General features: G+C 38.5%; 1 protein-coding gene across 1 annotated transcript in view; it reads right to left on the bottom strand.

Moving 5' to 3' along the window:
• Positions 1 to 7839: 7839 nt before the first annotated feature.
• KAT6A (lysine acetyltransferase 6A) overlaps positions 7840 to 17807 on the bottom strand; it is a 103916-nt gene continuing 93948 nt past the window's right edge. The window contains exons 17-18 of the mRNA XM_054720023.1: positions 15698 to 16019; positions 7840 to 12389 (exon numbers count right to left, since the gene is read on the bottom strand). Of these exons, the coding sequence (XP_054575998.1) occupies positions 9727 to 12389; positions 15698 to 16019 (2985 nt within the window). The 3' untranslated portion in view covers positions 7840 to 9726. The remainder of the gene's footprint in view (positions 12390 to 15697; positions 16020 to 17807) is intronic.

Here is a 17807-nt window from a genome sequence, read left to right as displayed (position 1 = left end):
GAGGTGTGCGTTGGTTTGAGGGCTAACAGGCACTTTTAGCTCATTGTCAAGTAGAGTCACAGCTCAAGGCCCCACTTCAAACAGAACAATGCAGGTTGCAGGAGGGGCCTGATCAAAGGCACCATCAGCCAAGAGCCCCCTTCCACAGGTGGCTGGGAGATGGCGCTGGCACAGGGGAGGGCACAGGGAAGGAAAAGGAACCGTCCTGAAGGGCACACACTACTAAGTGAGCAGGCGGATGTAGCCATGCATCCGGAGCAGAGGCTGTAGCAGGAGAGGGCCCTGTGGTCCCTTCTTATCAGTGACAGCCCAGGGATCTACTCTGTGATGTGGACAAGTGACTCACTGAGCCTCAGCAAGTGTGGAGGCAGCTCATCTGGTCTCTCTTGTCCCCTCGCTGCTGTATCATCAGCCTAGTCCAGCATCGGGCATAGTAAACTCAGTAAATGTTTATTTTATTTTTTAATATATCTTATTGATTTTCACAGCGAAGAAGGGAAAGGGATAGAGAGTTAGAAACATCAATGAGAGAGAAACATCCATCTGCTGCCTCCTGCACACCCCTGACTGGGGATGTGCCCGCAACCAAGGTACATGCCCTTGACCAGAATCGAACCTGGGACCCTTGAGTCCGCAGGCTGACGTTCTATCCACTGAGCCAAACCGGTTTTGGCACTCTGGGGTTTTCTTGTTGTTCTCTTCCTAATTCTTTAAGTTGTAGTGTTAAGTAGTTTATTATTAATTTTTCTTCTTTTTATTTTTTGTTGTTTTGTTTTTTTAGGTAGGCCTGTAAAACTATGAACTTCCCTCTCAGGACTGCTTTTTCTGTGTCCCAAAAATTTGGAGATTGTTGTGTGTTCATTTTCATTTGTTTCCAGAAAGTTCTTTTTTTCTTTCTTGATCTCATTGGCAACCCATTCATTGTTTAACAACCTGCTATTTAACCTACATTAGTTTGAATGTTTTTACTGTAGTTGATTTCTAATTTCATTCCATTATGATCTGAGAAAATGCTTGATATGATTTCAATCTTCTTAAATTTGTAGAGACTTGTTTTGTGTTTTAACATGTGGTCTATCTTTGAGAATGACCCATGTGCACTTGAGAAGAATGTATATTCTGCTACTTTGAGGTGAAATGTTCTGTGTCAATTAAATCCATCTGATCTAGTGTGTCATTTAGAGTTGCTGTTTCTTTGTTGATTTTTTGTCTGAAAGATCTGTCCAGTGAAGTCAGTGGGGTGTTAAAGTCCCCTAGTATTGCTGTTGATCTCTCCCTTAAAGTCCTCCAGAAGTATTTTAAGTATATTTAGGTGCTCCTATAGTGGGTGCATATACATTTACCAAGGTTATATCCCCTTGGTGGATCAATCCCTTTAGTATTATGAAGCAACCTTTATTGTCTCTTGCGATGGACTTCATTTTGAAGTCTATTTTGTCAAATATGAGTATTGCTACCCCAGCTTTTTTTTCCTTTCCATGTGCATGGAAAATTTTTTTTCCATCCCTTCACTCTCATCCTGTGTGAGTCTTTTGTTCTGAGGTGGGTCTCTTATAGATAGTATATGATTGGGTCCTGTTTTTGTATCCATTCAGCTACCCTGTGTCTTTTGATTGTAGCATTTAACCCATTACATTTAAGGTTATCAATAGCTACTTATTTGTTGCCATTTTAAATCTTTATGCCTATATTTCCCTCTCTATTTCTTCTTCTCATTATAGCAGTTCCTTTCACATTTCTTACATTGCTGGTTTTGGTGATAAACTCTGTTAGCCTTTTTTTTTTTTTTTTTTTTGGTCTGGGAAGCTTTTTATTTCACTTTCTATTTTGAATGATAGCCTTGCTGGATATAGTAATCTTGGTGTCAGATCCTTGCTTTTCATTACCTTGAATACATCATGCCATTCCCTTCTGGCCTGTAGAGTTTCTGATGAGAAATCAACTAACAGACTTAAAGGAACTCCTTTGTAGGTAATAAATTGTTTTTTTTCTTGTTGCCTTTAAAATTACCTCTGTCTTTAATTTTTGGCATTGTAATTATGATGTGTCTGGTCCTGGGCCTGTTTGGGTTCTTCTTGCTAGGTTCTTGGGCCTCCTGAACTTGTGCGACTTTTTCCTTCATCAGGTTAGGGAAGTTTTCTGCCATTATTTCTTCAAACACATTCTCTATCCCTTGCTCCCTTTCTTCTGCTTCTGGCATGCCTATAATGAGAATATTGTTACATTTCCCACAGTTTCCATAAGCTGTCCTCTTGTTTTTAATTTTTTTTTTCTTTTTGGTTCTCTGATTGAGTGATTATTTTCTGCCCTGTCTTCTAATTCACTGATCTGATACTTGGCATCCCCTAATCTGCTGTGTATTCTTTCCACTGTGTCAAAAGAGGAATTTTAAATAGACAATATATGAAAAGGTGCTCAAATTCATTAGTAATCAAGAGAATGCAGAAAATAACCACTACACATTCATAGGATTGACAAAAATTAAAATGATTGAAAATATCAAATATTGAAGGGAACATGTAATAACAGAAGCTCTCACATACTGCTGATGGTAGCAAAATAAGTGGTATGGCTGCTTTTTAAACTCTTTGGCATTATCTAGTACAGTTGAAGTTACACCTACCCTGTCACCCAGCAAAACCCCTTCCAGGAATATACTAAGAGAAATGTCAGCAAATGAGCACAGGAGACGTACACAGGATTAAATATAGCAGCAGCATTGTAAAAAACAAAATTGGAAACAGCATAAATCTATGTCAACTTTAGAATGTATAAATACATTATAGTCCTATAATAGAATATTATACAGCATGAAAATAAATGAACTATAGCAAAGGCAACATTATGAACAAATCTCACAATCAGGTTGAAGGAAGCCAGAGGCAAAATGAATTATTCCATTTCTGTAAAGTTCAAAATCAGGCAAAATGAAACTATGTTGTTTAATAATGCACACGTAGGTAGCAAAACATTTTTTAAAAACTAAAAAAGAGTATTCACCACATAAGTCTAGTGATTATCTTCAGTTGGGAAAGAAAATTGTGATTAGGAAGGGGCCTCACAGTCAGAGTGGAGGATTTCTGGCTGCTGTTCTTTTTATTTTTACAGAGATATTAACTTTATATAGATTCAGTAAGCTGTACATGTCTTGTATACTCTGTATGTACTCTGTTTTCACAATAAAAACAGGCATAAAAAGATGTTGGGGAACAGAGGCCTTCTTTTCTGGGCATATTAACATCTTCTTAGGATGCCTGACCCTGCAGAGGTAGGCTGCTAAGGCAGGAGCCAGCTGAAGACAAAGCCAATACACAAGGAGGGTGGAGCAGGTTGCTAAAGATGTTCCACAGCCTGGGAGCCCCAACAAAACAACTCAACAAAAAGACTGTAGTGGCTGGTTTGGGTCTGTTTTGCTTTGTTTTCCTTTGCAGTTTTCAATAGAATTATTCCCTTGGCTCTCTAAAGTTGTTCTTGCAACATTCCATGTTACTCAGTTTTCAGATTACGCTTTCAATCAAGAAACTTTTGGGGATGTCAAGTTAGGAGTCCTAGTCAATTCTAGTTATCTTCCTTAAACAGGAGCTAAACAGACTTTTAAAAAAACATGTAATTATTCTACTTCACAAGAGATTCTTGCAGTAAAGCCATCACTGCTTCCTAGTCAATCTGTTTTCATTTTCACTGGAAAACTATAATAAACAACAATCTTTTTGACATAACTGACTATATAACTGCTTTTAAAACCTTCTTTTGAAAAGAAATTTAAACCAACCAGTCTATTTAAAAAATGTAATACATCCTGTCAAACCTCAGAGGGAAGGAGGGGAGGGGGGGTAAGGGGAAGAGATCAACCAAAGGACTTGTATGAATGCATATAAACCTAACCAGTGGTCACAGACAACAGGGGGGTGGGGGCATGCGTGGGGAGGGGTTTGGGATGGGAATGGGGGGATGACCACAAATAGGTTATACCTTAATCAATAAAGAAATTTTTAAAAAATGTAATACATCAATTAAACAATTAGAACTTGTACGTGGGGAAGAGCCTCAGTCCTAACAAAGTCTTATGTATGAATGTTTTTCTTTACTTTGTCACAAGAGACTTTAAACTTAGGATCCCAATTAAAATGTTTCAAAAGAAAGTTTCAAAAATAGGAGATTCTGGGGCCCACAAAAGCTCTTTTAGGGCCAATTTTTAAATAACTCGAGAGGTAATCTGAGTGGCTTGTGTTTCCCAACAACAATGTCCAATTTTCAGTGCATATTCATAGGAATCCTAATGAGCTGTACCCTGCACTATAGTTCTTTACTTTAAGCACAGGCAAGTAGCTTCTCTCTCAGTTTACTTGCTTGTCTTTGCTTATTCATCCTGTGCATATATAAACTAAAAGTTGTTTAAAATGAACATGTCACCCAGGGAGCATTAAATATTTTTGAATGTTGCTTAAATGTGGCTTTCAGAAATATTTAGTAAAGAATTAAATGTTAGGACATTTTTTTCTTGCTAACAATAATGTGTACTCCACACTCAAAAAGTTTTTCACAAGTCGCAGGAAAACAATTCCCTATTACTATCTATGTCTAATGTTTGAAAAGATCTCAAGAAACCAAAGTCCCATTATATTCCTGGGCTTTCCTTATTTCAAGCAAAAGTTACACCTCCCACTTTTTTGAGGTTTTATATAATCCATATAACAGTATTTAGGCTCCTATCAATATAGCAAGGAACCTCAATTAAGTCCAATTTGTAGCTGACACTCTGGAAAGAACATCCATGGGTCTGTGCTGCATTATGTAACCACACCAACTTATATAACAAACCCACCCTGCCCCTAACAGGGATTTATTAAGAAAAGAGTTGGGTTTTGTTTTGGGGATTGTCAGCTTTTGATTGGATGGCCATGCTCAAGAATTCCAGACACTAGTCAACATAAAAAAAACAAAAAAAAAAAAACCACCTTACTCCATATAGTCTCTGAGTTCATTTACAGAAACTGTATCACTTGGATTTTTAGATTTCTTGAAAAGCCACATCAAGGGTATAGAGCTCTTTCCTCCCACACACACTTGTCGTAATAACCCTGCTTACTCTATTCTGCCAACAAGGACAGTTAGTTTTTGTTTCTCTTTTCACGATGCCTTCCCATTATCATTATTGACCCATATCTTGTATATTGTGAAAAGACAAGGACAAAAACCATCACAAACTGCCCAGGCTGTAACGGAGAACCTGAAACAGTAATTCTCACCTAAAGAGCTAGAATTGTCGACCTGACAGACACTGGCTATTGGTGAATACATATTGTCACTATGCTACAAAGAAAGCCATGCTCAGAGAGGCCTTATCCTATATAATAAAAGCCTAATATGCAAATTTCCCTTCAACTGGGAGTTTGACTGGGAGTTCGACCAGGGGGTGGGGGCCGGCCAGCCAGCCAACTGTGGGAAGGGAGGCCCCGGCCAGAGGTGGTGGCAGGCAGCCGGGGAAGGGAGGTCCTGGCCAGCAGCTGGCAGCCGCTAGGGACCCTACCTGTGCACAAATTTTCTGCACTGGGCCTCTAGTAGGAATAGAATTCCTGGAACCCTAGTTACTAAATTGCAAGAGTCTCAGCAATATATATATTCATCCAGTGTATGACCACTCTCCTCTCACACCTATTCTCTGATGCAGAGTGAAAAGGCCAAAGGCAATAAAGAAATAAGAGCTCCTTCTCTACTCACATCACTCATGAGTTGGCTACAAATGGAAGTATATTACTCAAATTATATTTTTAATTTAATATATAGTGATGGTGCTAACCCTTAAAATAAATCTATAATATAGTCTTTGGTCATATTATCTCCTTTGTCAAAAAGTCAAAATTGCTGTATGTTGAATTTATTTATAACAGGTAGTTTACAGTAGCAAAGGCAAGAAGTATGTTTTTGAGACACTACACTAGTAATTGCACAATACCACGACAGTCTTGGGTCCAAATCATGGTTACTTACTAGTAAGCAAGCAAAGAAATCAAGGGAAACAAACCTATTCTGAATGACAACTTTATTACCTAAAACTTTAATGGCATGAGGGTTAGAACAAATGTCTGCTATAGATACTACTCATGTACAATTCCTAAATTCCTCTCAGTGTGAAAGGGTAGCAGATAAAGTTTGGAGGCCATTAAAACTTGCAGCCATTTCACCTTTCCACCCTGAGGCTGTCAACTTTCCAAAGTTAAATAGAATTTTCTGGAATCTGCCTTATATTCAAAATTCTAAATGAGAGGCAAGTAAAATAACTAAGAAAATAACAAAAAACAACAACAAAAAAATCTTTAATGTTCAGGACCTTGATTTGTGGCAAATCTTCCTAAATTACACCATCAGGTAAACAGAAATGAGGAAAAACAGTTTCACATTTAGGAGGTACTTATTGCAACTGTATTTTTCTCTTTCTCTCTTTTCCTCTCTCTCTCTCTCTTTCTTTCTTTCTCTCTCTCTTTCCTTCCTTCCTTCCCTTCCCTTCCAATCCTCACCCGAGGATATTTTTCCATTGATTTTTAGAGAGAGTGGGAGAGGGAAAGACAGAAATTATCGATGAGAGAAACACATTGATTGGCTGCCTCCTGCACGGGTAGGGCCTGGACCAGGGAGGAGCCTGCAACCAAGGTACATGTCCTTGACCGCAATCAAACCCAGGACCCTTCGGTCCGCAGGCTGATACTCTATTCATTGAGCCAAACCAGTTAGGGCTGTATTTCTCTTTTAAGATTGGGTAAATCAGAATCCCTTTACAAGGTTTTCAAATCGATTAACCTAAAAAATCAAGATGAGGTTATAATACCTTTTTTTATTTTTGGAAAAGAAAAACCATCTATATTGTTGGCATTAAATACATATATATTTGAAAACTGGATTTCAAAGCAAAAGTCATGATCTTATACTTGCTATATAATGAAGAACATGAAAAGGCTGTGTGTGTTGAAAAAGAATTGGAGTTTGAAATATTTGGAAGGGAGAAAAATTCCACATGCAAGACAGACATCCAAAATGGCTCAACATAATTTATTTTTTTATGTTAAAATGTACAGAGTTCTTTTGAAAGTACTTGCTAGAAAGGGGGGAAAAAGTGATATTACATACAAGGAGAGGAAGGGAGACCAACTGGCCCAGGAGCGCATGACATGGAGAAATACAAAGGCATCTAGGCACCCCTTCCCCTTAGCTTACAAGTCACCATGAACAAAGTACAAAGAGGTTACAAAACAGGAAAAGCAAATATAAACAGACAGGAATAGACTTAGTTAGCTTCATTTGTACATGCGGCTTTTAGAGGCATCTGGAGCTCTATTCACACACTCTAGAGATCTCTTTAAAGAGAATTTTTATCTTTCTTAAAATAGTTTTTAATATTCTACAACAAAGATAAAAAATTTTAAAGATGGAATGAAATGAAAAAGCTCTTATTTTAAAAGGCATCAAAGTCACTAACAGTGAGTTTTTAAATTTCTTTTTTAGAAGATTACCCAAGTTATTTTGCTAAAAATACATTTTTTTTTAAAACAGAAGTGAAAAAATGACAGGTACCAATATTACTGTGTTGGATAATTTCTTTTATAATATAGAAAAGAACATTTTCTCTACAATAGTTCTAGTCACAAAAAGGCTTGTGGAAAAAGGGAGCTGCCCGATTGAATCTTTTTTTTTTTTTTTTAAGAAAGAAACAAAACAAAACACAATCGAAAACCAACAGAAACTGAATTCACGGCCCTCATTGCAACAGCTTCTCCTTCTGCCTTGACCCACCACCCTCCTCCCAATATACTTCCCTCCCAACCCACCCCAACCCCACCCCAACCAGGAAGCAATGACATAGCTGAAGATAGGGAGAGGGCAGAACAGTGCACTTTCTACATAGATGACTGAGAACTGGAATAGTATATACAGAGAAACTGGGTCCTACACAGCCTTGTACATGCTCAGAATTGATAGCGCTAGGATGTGGAATTCTGCCTTTTTCTATGTAACACATTTAATTGAGAAAGTCAATTAAATTGTATTAAAAAAACAACAAACCTGTGCATTTGAAAAATGTAATGCCTAATTAGTACTTCAAAATTTATCTATATAAAATATACAAATAAAGGAGAGAATTTAATGCTTATAGGTATTTCTTTAAGCAGTACTTCCCCCTTTTGGATATTTGACTGCACATACCAAGTGGTATAATAATTTCCATCTTCTAATGATGGAATATATATATATATATAGATATATATAGATTTTTTTACCTATCCCTGGAGCAAGTAACAGGAAGAGAATGGGCAAACTGGCTGCACAAAAGAGAATGGAATTGGGAACAACATAGGAGCCTGCTAAAACCCTGCTGTCCAGATTTGCCCTGCTATGCTGGTGGTTGGTTTATCTTTCTTCTCTTCAGCCACTCACAGGTGAGCAGCTAGTGCACTCTGATTCACAGGGGATGAACTCAGGATCTCAAAAGACAAATGAAGACCAGAGGTATGTATCATTTAAGTAGCTATAAAACTCACACCATGATCTTCCTTACAACACACATTCTGTCATCTCTTCCAACATAAACAGTATCAAAGGTTTGCCAGGTATTTTCAAATCACTGCAACAGTTATCCATCAGCACTGTAAGAACGTAAGAGGCTAATCACTAGGAACTGTTGTTTGAGTTTAATCAGAGTCAAAGGCTCAGGAATCAAGACCCTTAGCATCTCAAAGTACATACTAAAAACGAGGTTGCGTGGAACGTGGGCTTTTATGGCTGATTCACCAGGTGGTAAAAAAACGAGAGGTTAATTTCCTCTTTTTGATTGTTAATTGACCATCTCTATTCCTCCAAGGCTAAATTAGGATTGCAAACAGCTTTCCTCTGAGATCCTGCTGTTAATTGAGACTTACAGTATTTGTGTGTCTCTGAGTGCTAAGTGGGTATAGTAAAAAAAAAATTATATTACACTTGATTTAAGAAAGACAAACATTTCAATGAAGTCCATCTAAAAAGAAACATTTTGGGGGAAAGGTTTCAAGAGGTGTGTGTGTGTGTGTGTGTGTGTGTGTGTGTGTGTGTGTAGGGAGTGGAGGGGATTTTAAAAGGAGAAGCATTTTCCTGCCTCACTTTATTAATAATAATAATAATAATAATATTAACAATAATAATAAGTTTAAGGAGCTTGGGTTGTTCTCCATGTCCCCATCCGAGTCTCCCATAAGTGCCTCCTGCTGGAATGAAATAGGAAATGAAAAGTTGGGTTCAGAGGAAAGGGTCTGGTTAACCCTCGAGATGTATATATAACATTTAAAAATGACAACACTGGGAGCTGCAAACAGTGAGGGGAAACATACATCTTCAAATAAAATCAAGATATTTCACTTTTACACAAATTCTGTCCATGTGGTATGTAAAGAAAGTAAGGCTCTTTTTAATTATGAAAAGATTTTTGTGCATGTTTCCCCTATCCCCAAATCCATTTTTAGATGAGTTCTATTGTAAAATGTTCAAGATTATGAAGAAAACCAAAACCCAGAACAAAATGAACCCCCCAAAAAAGAGAAGACCAGGTTTTTTAAAAAACAAAATAAACCAAAGAAAAATTCCTCTAAATCTACAGCAATATTTTAACTGGAAAAAAAGGTCCATTTTTCTCTGGTTTGTCAGTATAAAAGGTTGCTTTATTTATATATATTTAAGTTTTTAATTGCAAGTTCATCTTGCTCATCTTCTCATGTAAGGTCCATTGAGTGACTGCTTGGGCACACCAGCAGCATTCATGTAGCTGTGATGGGAGGGGCCAGTGTACATCATGTTTCCATGAGGGTTTGGCTGCATAGGCTGCTGGGTATAGGCCTGGCTCCCCATCATTCCCATCTGCATCTGCATAGGATACTGTGCTGTCTGGTTCATGTAGGCAGGGTTACTATGGTAACTGCTGTTCATCATGGGTTGTGTCATTCGATAACTGTTCATGGCATTCAAGGTGTTCATATTCATGGAATTAACATTATAGGTAGGGGTTGGCATTAAATTAACCCCCATGTTCATGCCACGCTGAACGGCCAATGCACGAGGGCCAGCCTGCATGGCAACCGCTGGTGGACTGCGGCCATACAGCTGCTGCTGGTGAGCAGCTGCAGAGGGCAGTGGTGCAGATTTGGAGCGGATGGAAATGTGCCCCTTGACTGGCATTTGCCCTTGCAACCTCTGAGTGTGAGGAATGCCAATGTTGGTAGCAGACATGTTGCACTGTAGCAGAGGTGACGTGAGGTTCATGGTGGTAGATGCCAAGTTTGGGGGTGGCGTCATGGTGGCTTGTGCTTGAGGGGTCCCAGCTAATGGATGAGATGGAGCTAGCTGAGCCAGCCCTGTATTAGACAAAGAAACACTGGTTGCATAGGAAGTCACAGCAGGAGAATGGCTATAAGGCATGGCATGAGGGTCCATAATGGTGTTAGTCAGCTGCTGTAACTTGGCTAAACTGAAGGTGGCTGACGGTTGAGAGTAGCTGCCGGCACCAAAATCCCCTGGAATCCTCTCATAGATACTGATGTTCCCAGTGCTTCCAGATTCTGGTATCTCCATGATCATAGGCGCTGGAGTGAAACTGTTATTCATACTACACTGTGACAGGGGCGGCTGCTGTTGAGGTGGCGGTGGGGGTTGAGGCTGCTGGGGCTGAGGTGGTGGCGGCTGCTGCTGCTGTTGCTGCTGCTGCTGGGGTGGTGGAGGCTGAGGTGCTGGTTGCTGTTGCTGCTGCTGTTGCTGCTGCGCTGGTGGTGGCGGCGGCGGCTGCTGGTTACTGGGAGGCCGCTCCACCACACAGCTCTGAGGTGACTTGATGTTGCAGTTGGCAGCAGGCTGGACGTTGTTCTGCTGCATCATACTGCAGCTGTTGCCCATGTTTGCCATTTGCTGAGTGACAACACAACTGTTCTGGGTGAGGCTGCTGGAGGACGATAACCCACCATAGGAGCAGCTGCTCTGGGAAGAGTTATTCCCACAAATGCTGCCGCCCATTGTGGAATCATAACTGCTAGGGTTCTCATAGTTTTCTGTGGTGCTCTCAATGCTGCCCAGATCACTGAAGCCACTGTCCACCACCTGCTGAGAGTGGTCTGATACGGAAGGCACATCCATCATGGGGCTGGTCTCCATGTTCTGCATAGAGGGGGCGGACAGGGATCCTTGTTCTGGGCTGATCTGGGTGTAACCACTTTCAAGGGCAGGCACATTGGGACTGCTGACTGAACGGACTGACTGACTGGGATGAGATTGAACAGAAGATATTGGACTATTGTGTTCAGAAGCATGACAGTCTTCAACCATTGACATCTGAGGGTCTTCATCAGCTTGGGTATAGCTCTGCAGCGTCTGACAAGCTGCAAGTGTCTCTTCACAGTCCTGGTAGGCACCCTCGTGCTCATTGCTTTCTTCTTGAGTCAAGGACTGTACTGCTTGCACAGTTTCCAGATCCAGTTCACTATGGGGAATTTCATCTTCCTCTTTTAACTCAATTAATTCTTCTTTAGAGTTTGAATCTTCTTCATGATCATCCTCAGACCCTGGCATATGCTCTGATATCACGGATGTTTCATGGGAAGTCTGTTCTTCTTCAGAATCTGGTTCTGTTTCCTCTTTATCCTTTACATTCTCCCTACTGTTCTGCATATTCGTATCTAAAAAAGACTCCTGACTACCAGGACCCTCTTTGACATCTTCTCTAATGGGCTGCTCCTCTAGTTCTTTTTTCTTTGTAGATTCTAGATGACCATCATCTTCATCATCTGCATCATGGTCTTCATTCTGGTTTGTCTCTATAGCCACTTCATCCTCTTCCTCTTGCTCCTGTTCTTCCAGTTCTTGTTGCTCTTCCTCAGATTGCCTCTGTTCTTCTGAGACACGGGGTTTCTCTTCTTCCTCCTCTACCTCAGGTTCTTTCATTTCCATCTCGGGACTGTTGCTATCCACAGGAGAAACTGCTCTAACTTCACTGCTGGTTGTATCTTCTTCTTCTCCCTCTTCAACCTCTTCTGCTTCCATGTGCATCTCCTCTTCTTCCTTCCTTTCTTCGGTTAAAGGTAAGTCTTCCTTTGATTCAACAGTTTCTTCATTCTCTTGAATTCTGAGTTTACGTCCAGGTTTAAGAATGGGGACAATGGGCTCAACAATGCGTTCTTGAGTAGAAGAAACGGGTATGATTTCCCGATTCAACTTAAATCCTGGCTTGCGACCAGGTCTTTTCTTCCAGTGGATTGGTTTGCGGCTCTTGCCTTTGGGCCACCCCTTTTTCTTTTTCATAGGTGTGGATGTATCTGGCTCATGTGGAGAATCCTTCACATCACATTTTCTCAAGACAGGTACTGGCTTTAGGATAGGAGTGTCTGCACAGGAGGGATAAAAAAATAAAAATAAAAGCAGGTTATAAGATCTTATGTTTTTTAATGCCTTTTTCTGAGACCAACATATACAACAGAAATAATTTCATTAATCACCATAAACTTGATTATCTTCATTGTCAAGTTAAGAATCTAAAGAAGAAGCCTAATTAGTAACATCTTCTAAAGTTATAAGTTAAGTTGGCAGAACAGTGAAAGAATGCTAGTCAACATTCTGTTACCATCCACTAGCTAAAACCAGTTCCAACTGTATAGTCTGGGAAAGTTCCTCTAATTCAGTTTAATCATTTATAAAATAGAGATGAGCTTTATAAAGGTACAAATACTAAGTAGTTATTACAACTACTTTAGACAAATTATCTTTATTATGTAAGTTATAAATAAGCTCATATTTTCGTGTTTTGTTTTGTTTGTGTGTTTTTTTGTAATCCTCACCTGAGGACATGTTTCATTGATTTTAGAAAGAGTGTGAGAGAGAGGGAGAGAGAGGGAGAGAGTGGTAGGGAGGGAGGGGGACAGAGAGAGGAGGGGAGAAAGGGAGAAACATCAATCAGTTGCCTCCTGCATACGCCATGACCCACAACCTAGGTATGTGCCCTGACCAGGAATTGAACCTGAAACCCATTGGTGTATGGGACAACACTCCAACTAACTGAGCCACCCAGCCAGGGCTTTTTTTCTGATTGCAATTTACACTGAGTGGCCAGATTATGATGATCTCTAAATGCATAATAATCTGGCCACTCAGTGTATATTCTATAGAATAAAAGGCTAATATGCAAATTGTCCCCTCAACCAGGAGTTTGACCAGCAGGCAGGCCGGCCAACCGCCCATGCACAAATTCATGCACTGGGCCTCTAATACACACACACACACACACACACACACACACACACACACTGAGTGGCCAGATTATTATGCATTCAGAGATCATAATAATCTGGCCACTCAGTGTATATTCTCTGATTGTCTTATTTTCCACAAAATCATTACTTCAGTTAATTTCATGAGCCATGATTAAGCAATCCTACAAAATAAATGTCGTGTTTGTATGGGAATAGCTGCAAAGCATTTAGTCCTAGACAAATACTGACCTGAAGAAAAAGCTGAAGCACCAATAACAATGGTTTATTAAAAATAAATTTTATTTTAGCATTATTTTCTTCACAATTAATTTGTTCCTTTTGAAAAATTGTAGTAAAATATGCATAGCATATAAAAGTCCCCATCTTAACATTTTTTGGTTTGGCATTAAGTACATTTCCATTTCCATTTATTTATTTAATCCTCACCTGAGGATATTTTTCCATTGATTTTTAGAGAGAGTACAAGGGAGAGAGATAGAAAGATTGATACGAGAGAGACACACTGATTGGTTGCCTCGAGCCTGCAACCAGAATCGAACCCGAGACCCTTCTGTCTGCAGATCAATGCTCTACCCACTGAGCCAAACCAGCTACGGCACATTTCCCATTAATTTTTAAAGGGAAGAAAACCAAGGCAAGAACATGATTTGCAGGGGAAAGCTAAAAAGGTATAGTTAAGCAAAAATAATTTGAAAACAAAGAAAATTTGTCCAACTCAACAGAAACTTAGAGGATACTATTTTAGTTTATAATGATACAAGTTATAATTTTACTAATGTGCCAAATTTTTAAAATAAATTTTTAGTTTCCTACTTATATATCTCAAAATATAACAAAACTCTGGAAAATCATTACCAAAGCAAAAAATCAGTCATCTTGTCACTTTATTAAAAGTATTTATTGTAGTCTTGGTTGGTTTGGCTCAGTGGATAGAGCTTGGGCCTGTGGACTGAAGAGTCCCGGGTTCGATTCTAGTCAAGGGCACATGCCAGGGCTGCAGGCTCGGTCCCCAGTAGGGGGCATGCAGGAGGCAGCCAATCAATGATTCTCTCTCATCATTGATGTTTCTCTCTCTCCCCTTCTCCTTTCCTCTCTGAAATTAATAAAACTATTTTTTAAAAAAAGAAAGTTGTCACCTTTTAAAAAAAATATTGTATAAATATATGAGCATGGAGAAAATGGAAGTTATCCACAAGATTTGAAACTGAGTGAATTTAGGTGAGGGCTTGTGCTGGGCGGGAAAAGGAGACATGTAATCCTTTCAACAATAAATAATTTAAATTAAAAAAAAGGGATTCTTTTCAGAAAAGGAGAGCATTAAAAAAAGAAGTAAAAAAAATAAACTGAGTGAATTTATTTTTTAAAAAATAAAAAGCTCTTGAAAGGTTCCAGGTTCGATTCCGGTCAAGGGCATGTACCTTGGTTGCGGGCACATCCCCAGTAGGGAGTGTGCAGGAGGCAGCTGATCAATGTTTCTCTCTCATTGATGTTTCTAACTCTATCCCTCTCCCTTCCTCTCTGTAAAAAAACAATAAAATATATTTTTAAAAAAAATAAATAAATAAATAAATAAAAATAAAAAGCTCAACTAGTTAATCCATAAAAGCTATACGTTTATACTCATGTTCAACTAGATTCCTTCAAATTCAAAAAGCTCAGTTTGACCCCATGCAAAGCAAACACTGCAGATGTAGGCAGCATGATGCTCTGGCAAAAACTGAGGCAAGGATGCAAATGACTAGTGTGTGACCCAGCTCACGTATGAGCCCATTTCTTCATTTCTAAAGAGGAAATAACAACGATGCTTTAAAAGTAAATCATTGAATGTTTAGCTATACCATATTTTGAAGTATTGTTACCATTTTAATTAGAAATGTACTACTAATTGAGTAAGACACTTAAAGACATGATTCAGGAAGGATTCCTGAACAGATCTGAAGCAAGTCCAATTTAAATGAATCTGATCTTATTTAAGAACCATCTTCTTAGCATTTGTTAACTATTTATTGAGTACCTATATTAAGCACTCAGTACACTGCAGTAAGTGAAACAGACTAAATCTATAGAGAGTATGTTCTAGTAAAGAGTTATTACTTAAATATCTTCCTGACACTAAGTCTAGTCCACCTATTAACTAAAGTTTCAGATAATGGACAAAAAAGGATTCGGCAGAAAAAGAATTTTCTGCAAACAGCAATAGGTCCCAGGTTGAAGGGGAAATTAGAAAAAAAGCACTTTAAAAGGACAGAGGACTAAATGAGGGTGAATACACTTGATACAACTTTTTAGAGATTACCAAGTCATCTTTTAGTTACTTAGTAGGCTGTGTTTGTTTTTCAGCCTTTTTATTGAAGGGTTTACAAATATCACTGCTGTATCTCTAAAGACAATAAAAATACAATAAGCAAAAGGTCTGTAAAACATACCATCGGCATCATCTGACTCTTCGTCATCGTCGTCATCATCTTCATCTTTCGACTTCCTCTTAGAAGAGGATCGACACCTGAGAACATTCTGTGAGGACAACCGATGGAAGTATCCTCTAGAGAATAGTTCATTTTCATCCTCTTCCTCTTCTTCTTCATCAATCTCAAAGGTGGGTTCTAATCTTGGCATCGGCCTCTCAGAGTCAGAGTCTTCAAAAGGTTCATCTAAAACTTCTGTAGTCTCAGAAATAGTTTCTGTGACCACACTGCTATTGTGGTGTTTGCGCTTTCGGACTCTCCTCCTTCGGTGAAGAATTGGTTTCTATTTAAAAGAGAAATAATTTTATTAACAGTAATGAACACTATCATTTCTACTAATAATATGATTAATAGTTTTTAAACCTAATAGAATTAGCACACATAAAATGAGGATGCTATTTACCAAAATATATTTAAATTTAAAAAAATTTTTATTGATAGAGAGGAAAGGAGAGGGAAAGAGAGAAAGAAACATCAATGTGAGAGTGAAACACCAATCAGCTGCTTCCTGTATGTCCCCTACCAGGGATGGAGCTTGCAACCTGGGCATGTGCCCTGACTGGGAATTGAACCACCCAACCTTTCGGTACATGGGACAACCCCCAACCAACTGAGCTACACCAGCCTGAGCTCAAAATAGATTTTAAATATTATTTCAAAATACCATAGTAAGATAATATACATAATGTATCATAGATACACAGATGTTGGATAACTGAATACAACTTTGTACAAGAATAGGCAGGCAGGCCCCAAAGGACAGATATTGTAATTTCCTTATTAAGAGTGACTTATACACCCTAGGGAGATGTCTATTTCATTACTAAAATGACATATTGGTTAGTCCCTCAACTTCTCTTTTCCTCAAGAGAAAAAAAGGAATAAACACTTTCTGTCTGTCTCATAGCTCTACTATGAAGGTCAGCAGAACTATCAGCAGAACCTTCAGTATGGCATTTCATGCATTATCCATGGAGTTTATTGGAATGCAGAAATGTGGAGCTGATAGGTATTTACCTAATGTTAGTGAAGCATTTCAAAAGTAATAAAATAAATCTGTTATTGGAATTTGGCACATTAGGCACAATTTTGCACACAATAGCACAAAACAAAAATGATGCACCTAAGCCAATGACCTAAGCCAATTCCCTCATTCTACAGGGGCGAGAAAGGTTACAGGACTTAAGGTCACACATGCAGTCAGTATAGAAATGGTTGTAAAATACAGTCTATGACTCTCAGTCAAGTGAGTTTCTTCAAGAACTTCAAAAGTACTTTGTACATGATCTCACTGTCTACTATAATATTCCTTTTTTACACAAACAAATAGCCCAGTTTTATTTTATAAAATGGCAAAGATATATTCTTCTATAATGAATAGTAGAATTAGTCAAGAGTTCACTTTTTCTCCACTTCAAATTTACTAATCCTTCTAGTTAAGAATACAATTTTCAAACTAAGTTAAACATGACCTTGCTCTTTGGAGAAATAATTGACTGGAGCATGAAATATGCAAGTTGAACCTGAAACATCTTTTAGTATCAAAAGTAAGGAAGTGCTCAAAACAAAACAAACAAAAACCTTCGCAAAGATGAAGGCATGTATGTTAAAGGAACACAGAAATAAAATGAAAAGAGTTTCCAATATCCAAAGCTAGAAGAATTTGAGCAACAAAATAAATAAAGTAGTAGTATTGGATTATAACTCAAAGTATAAAGTAAATATCTATGAGTCCAAAGCGATATAAGTGAATAAATAAATAAATAAATAAATAAATATGAAGAATGGATAAATATCCCAAGCAGGATTCTAAATAAACACAGGTATTCTGCTCTTAAGGAGTAGAGTATTACTCCCCATACCTCAAGTGTGGGTTGTAGACAGAGATTTCCTCCAAAGACTACAGAAAAAGGAAAAAAGGAATACCTTTACAGTGGAAAAACCTGACAAACACAAGCTCAAGCCAGGTGATGAAGGTTAACAACAGTGGAAAGTCATATTGATAGTAAGTACCCTTGTATATATACTGATAGTAGATACCCTTTATATGATGTGACGAGAATGGCACTTT

Source organism: Eptesicus fuscus, chromosome 8 (genome assembly GCF_027574615.1).
Source record: "Eptesicus fuscus isolate TK198812 chromosome 8, DD_ASM_mEF_20220401, whole genome shotgun sequence".
Classification (NCBI taxonomy): Eukaryota; Metazoa; Chordata; class Mammalia; order Chiroptera; family Vespertilionidae; genus Eptesicus; species Eptesicus fuscus.
The sequence above is the reverse complement of the archived record's forward strand: the minus strand, read 5'-3'. Positions and strand labels throughout refer to the sequence as shown.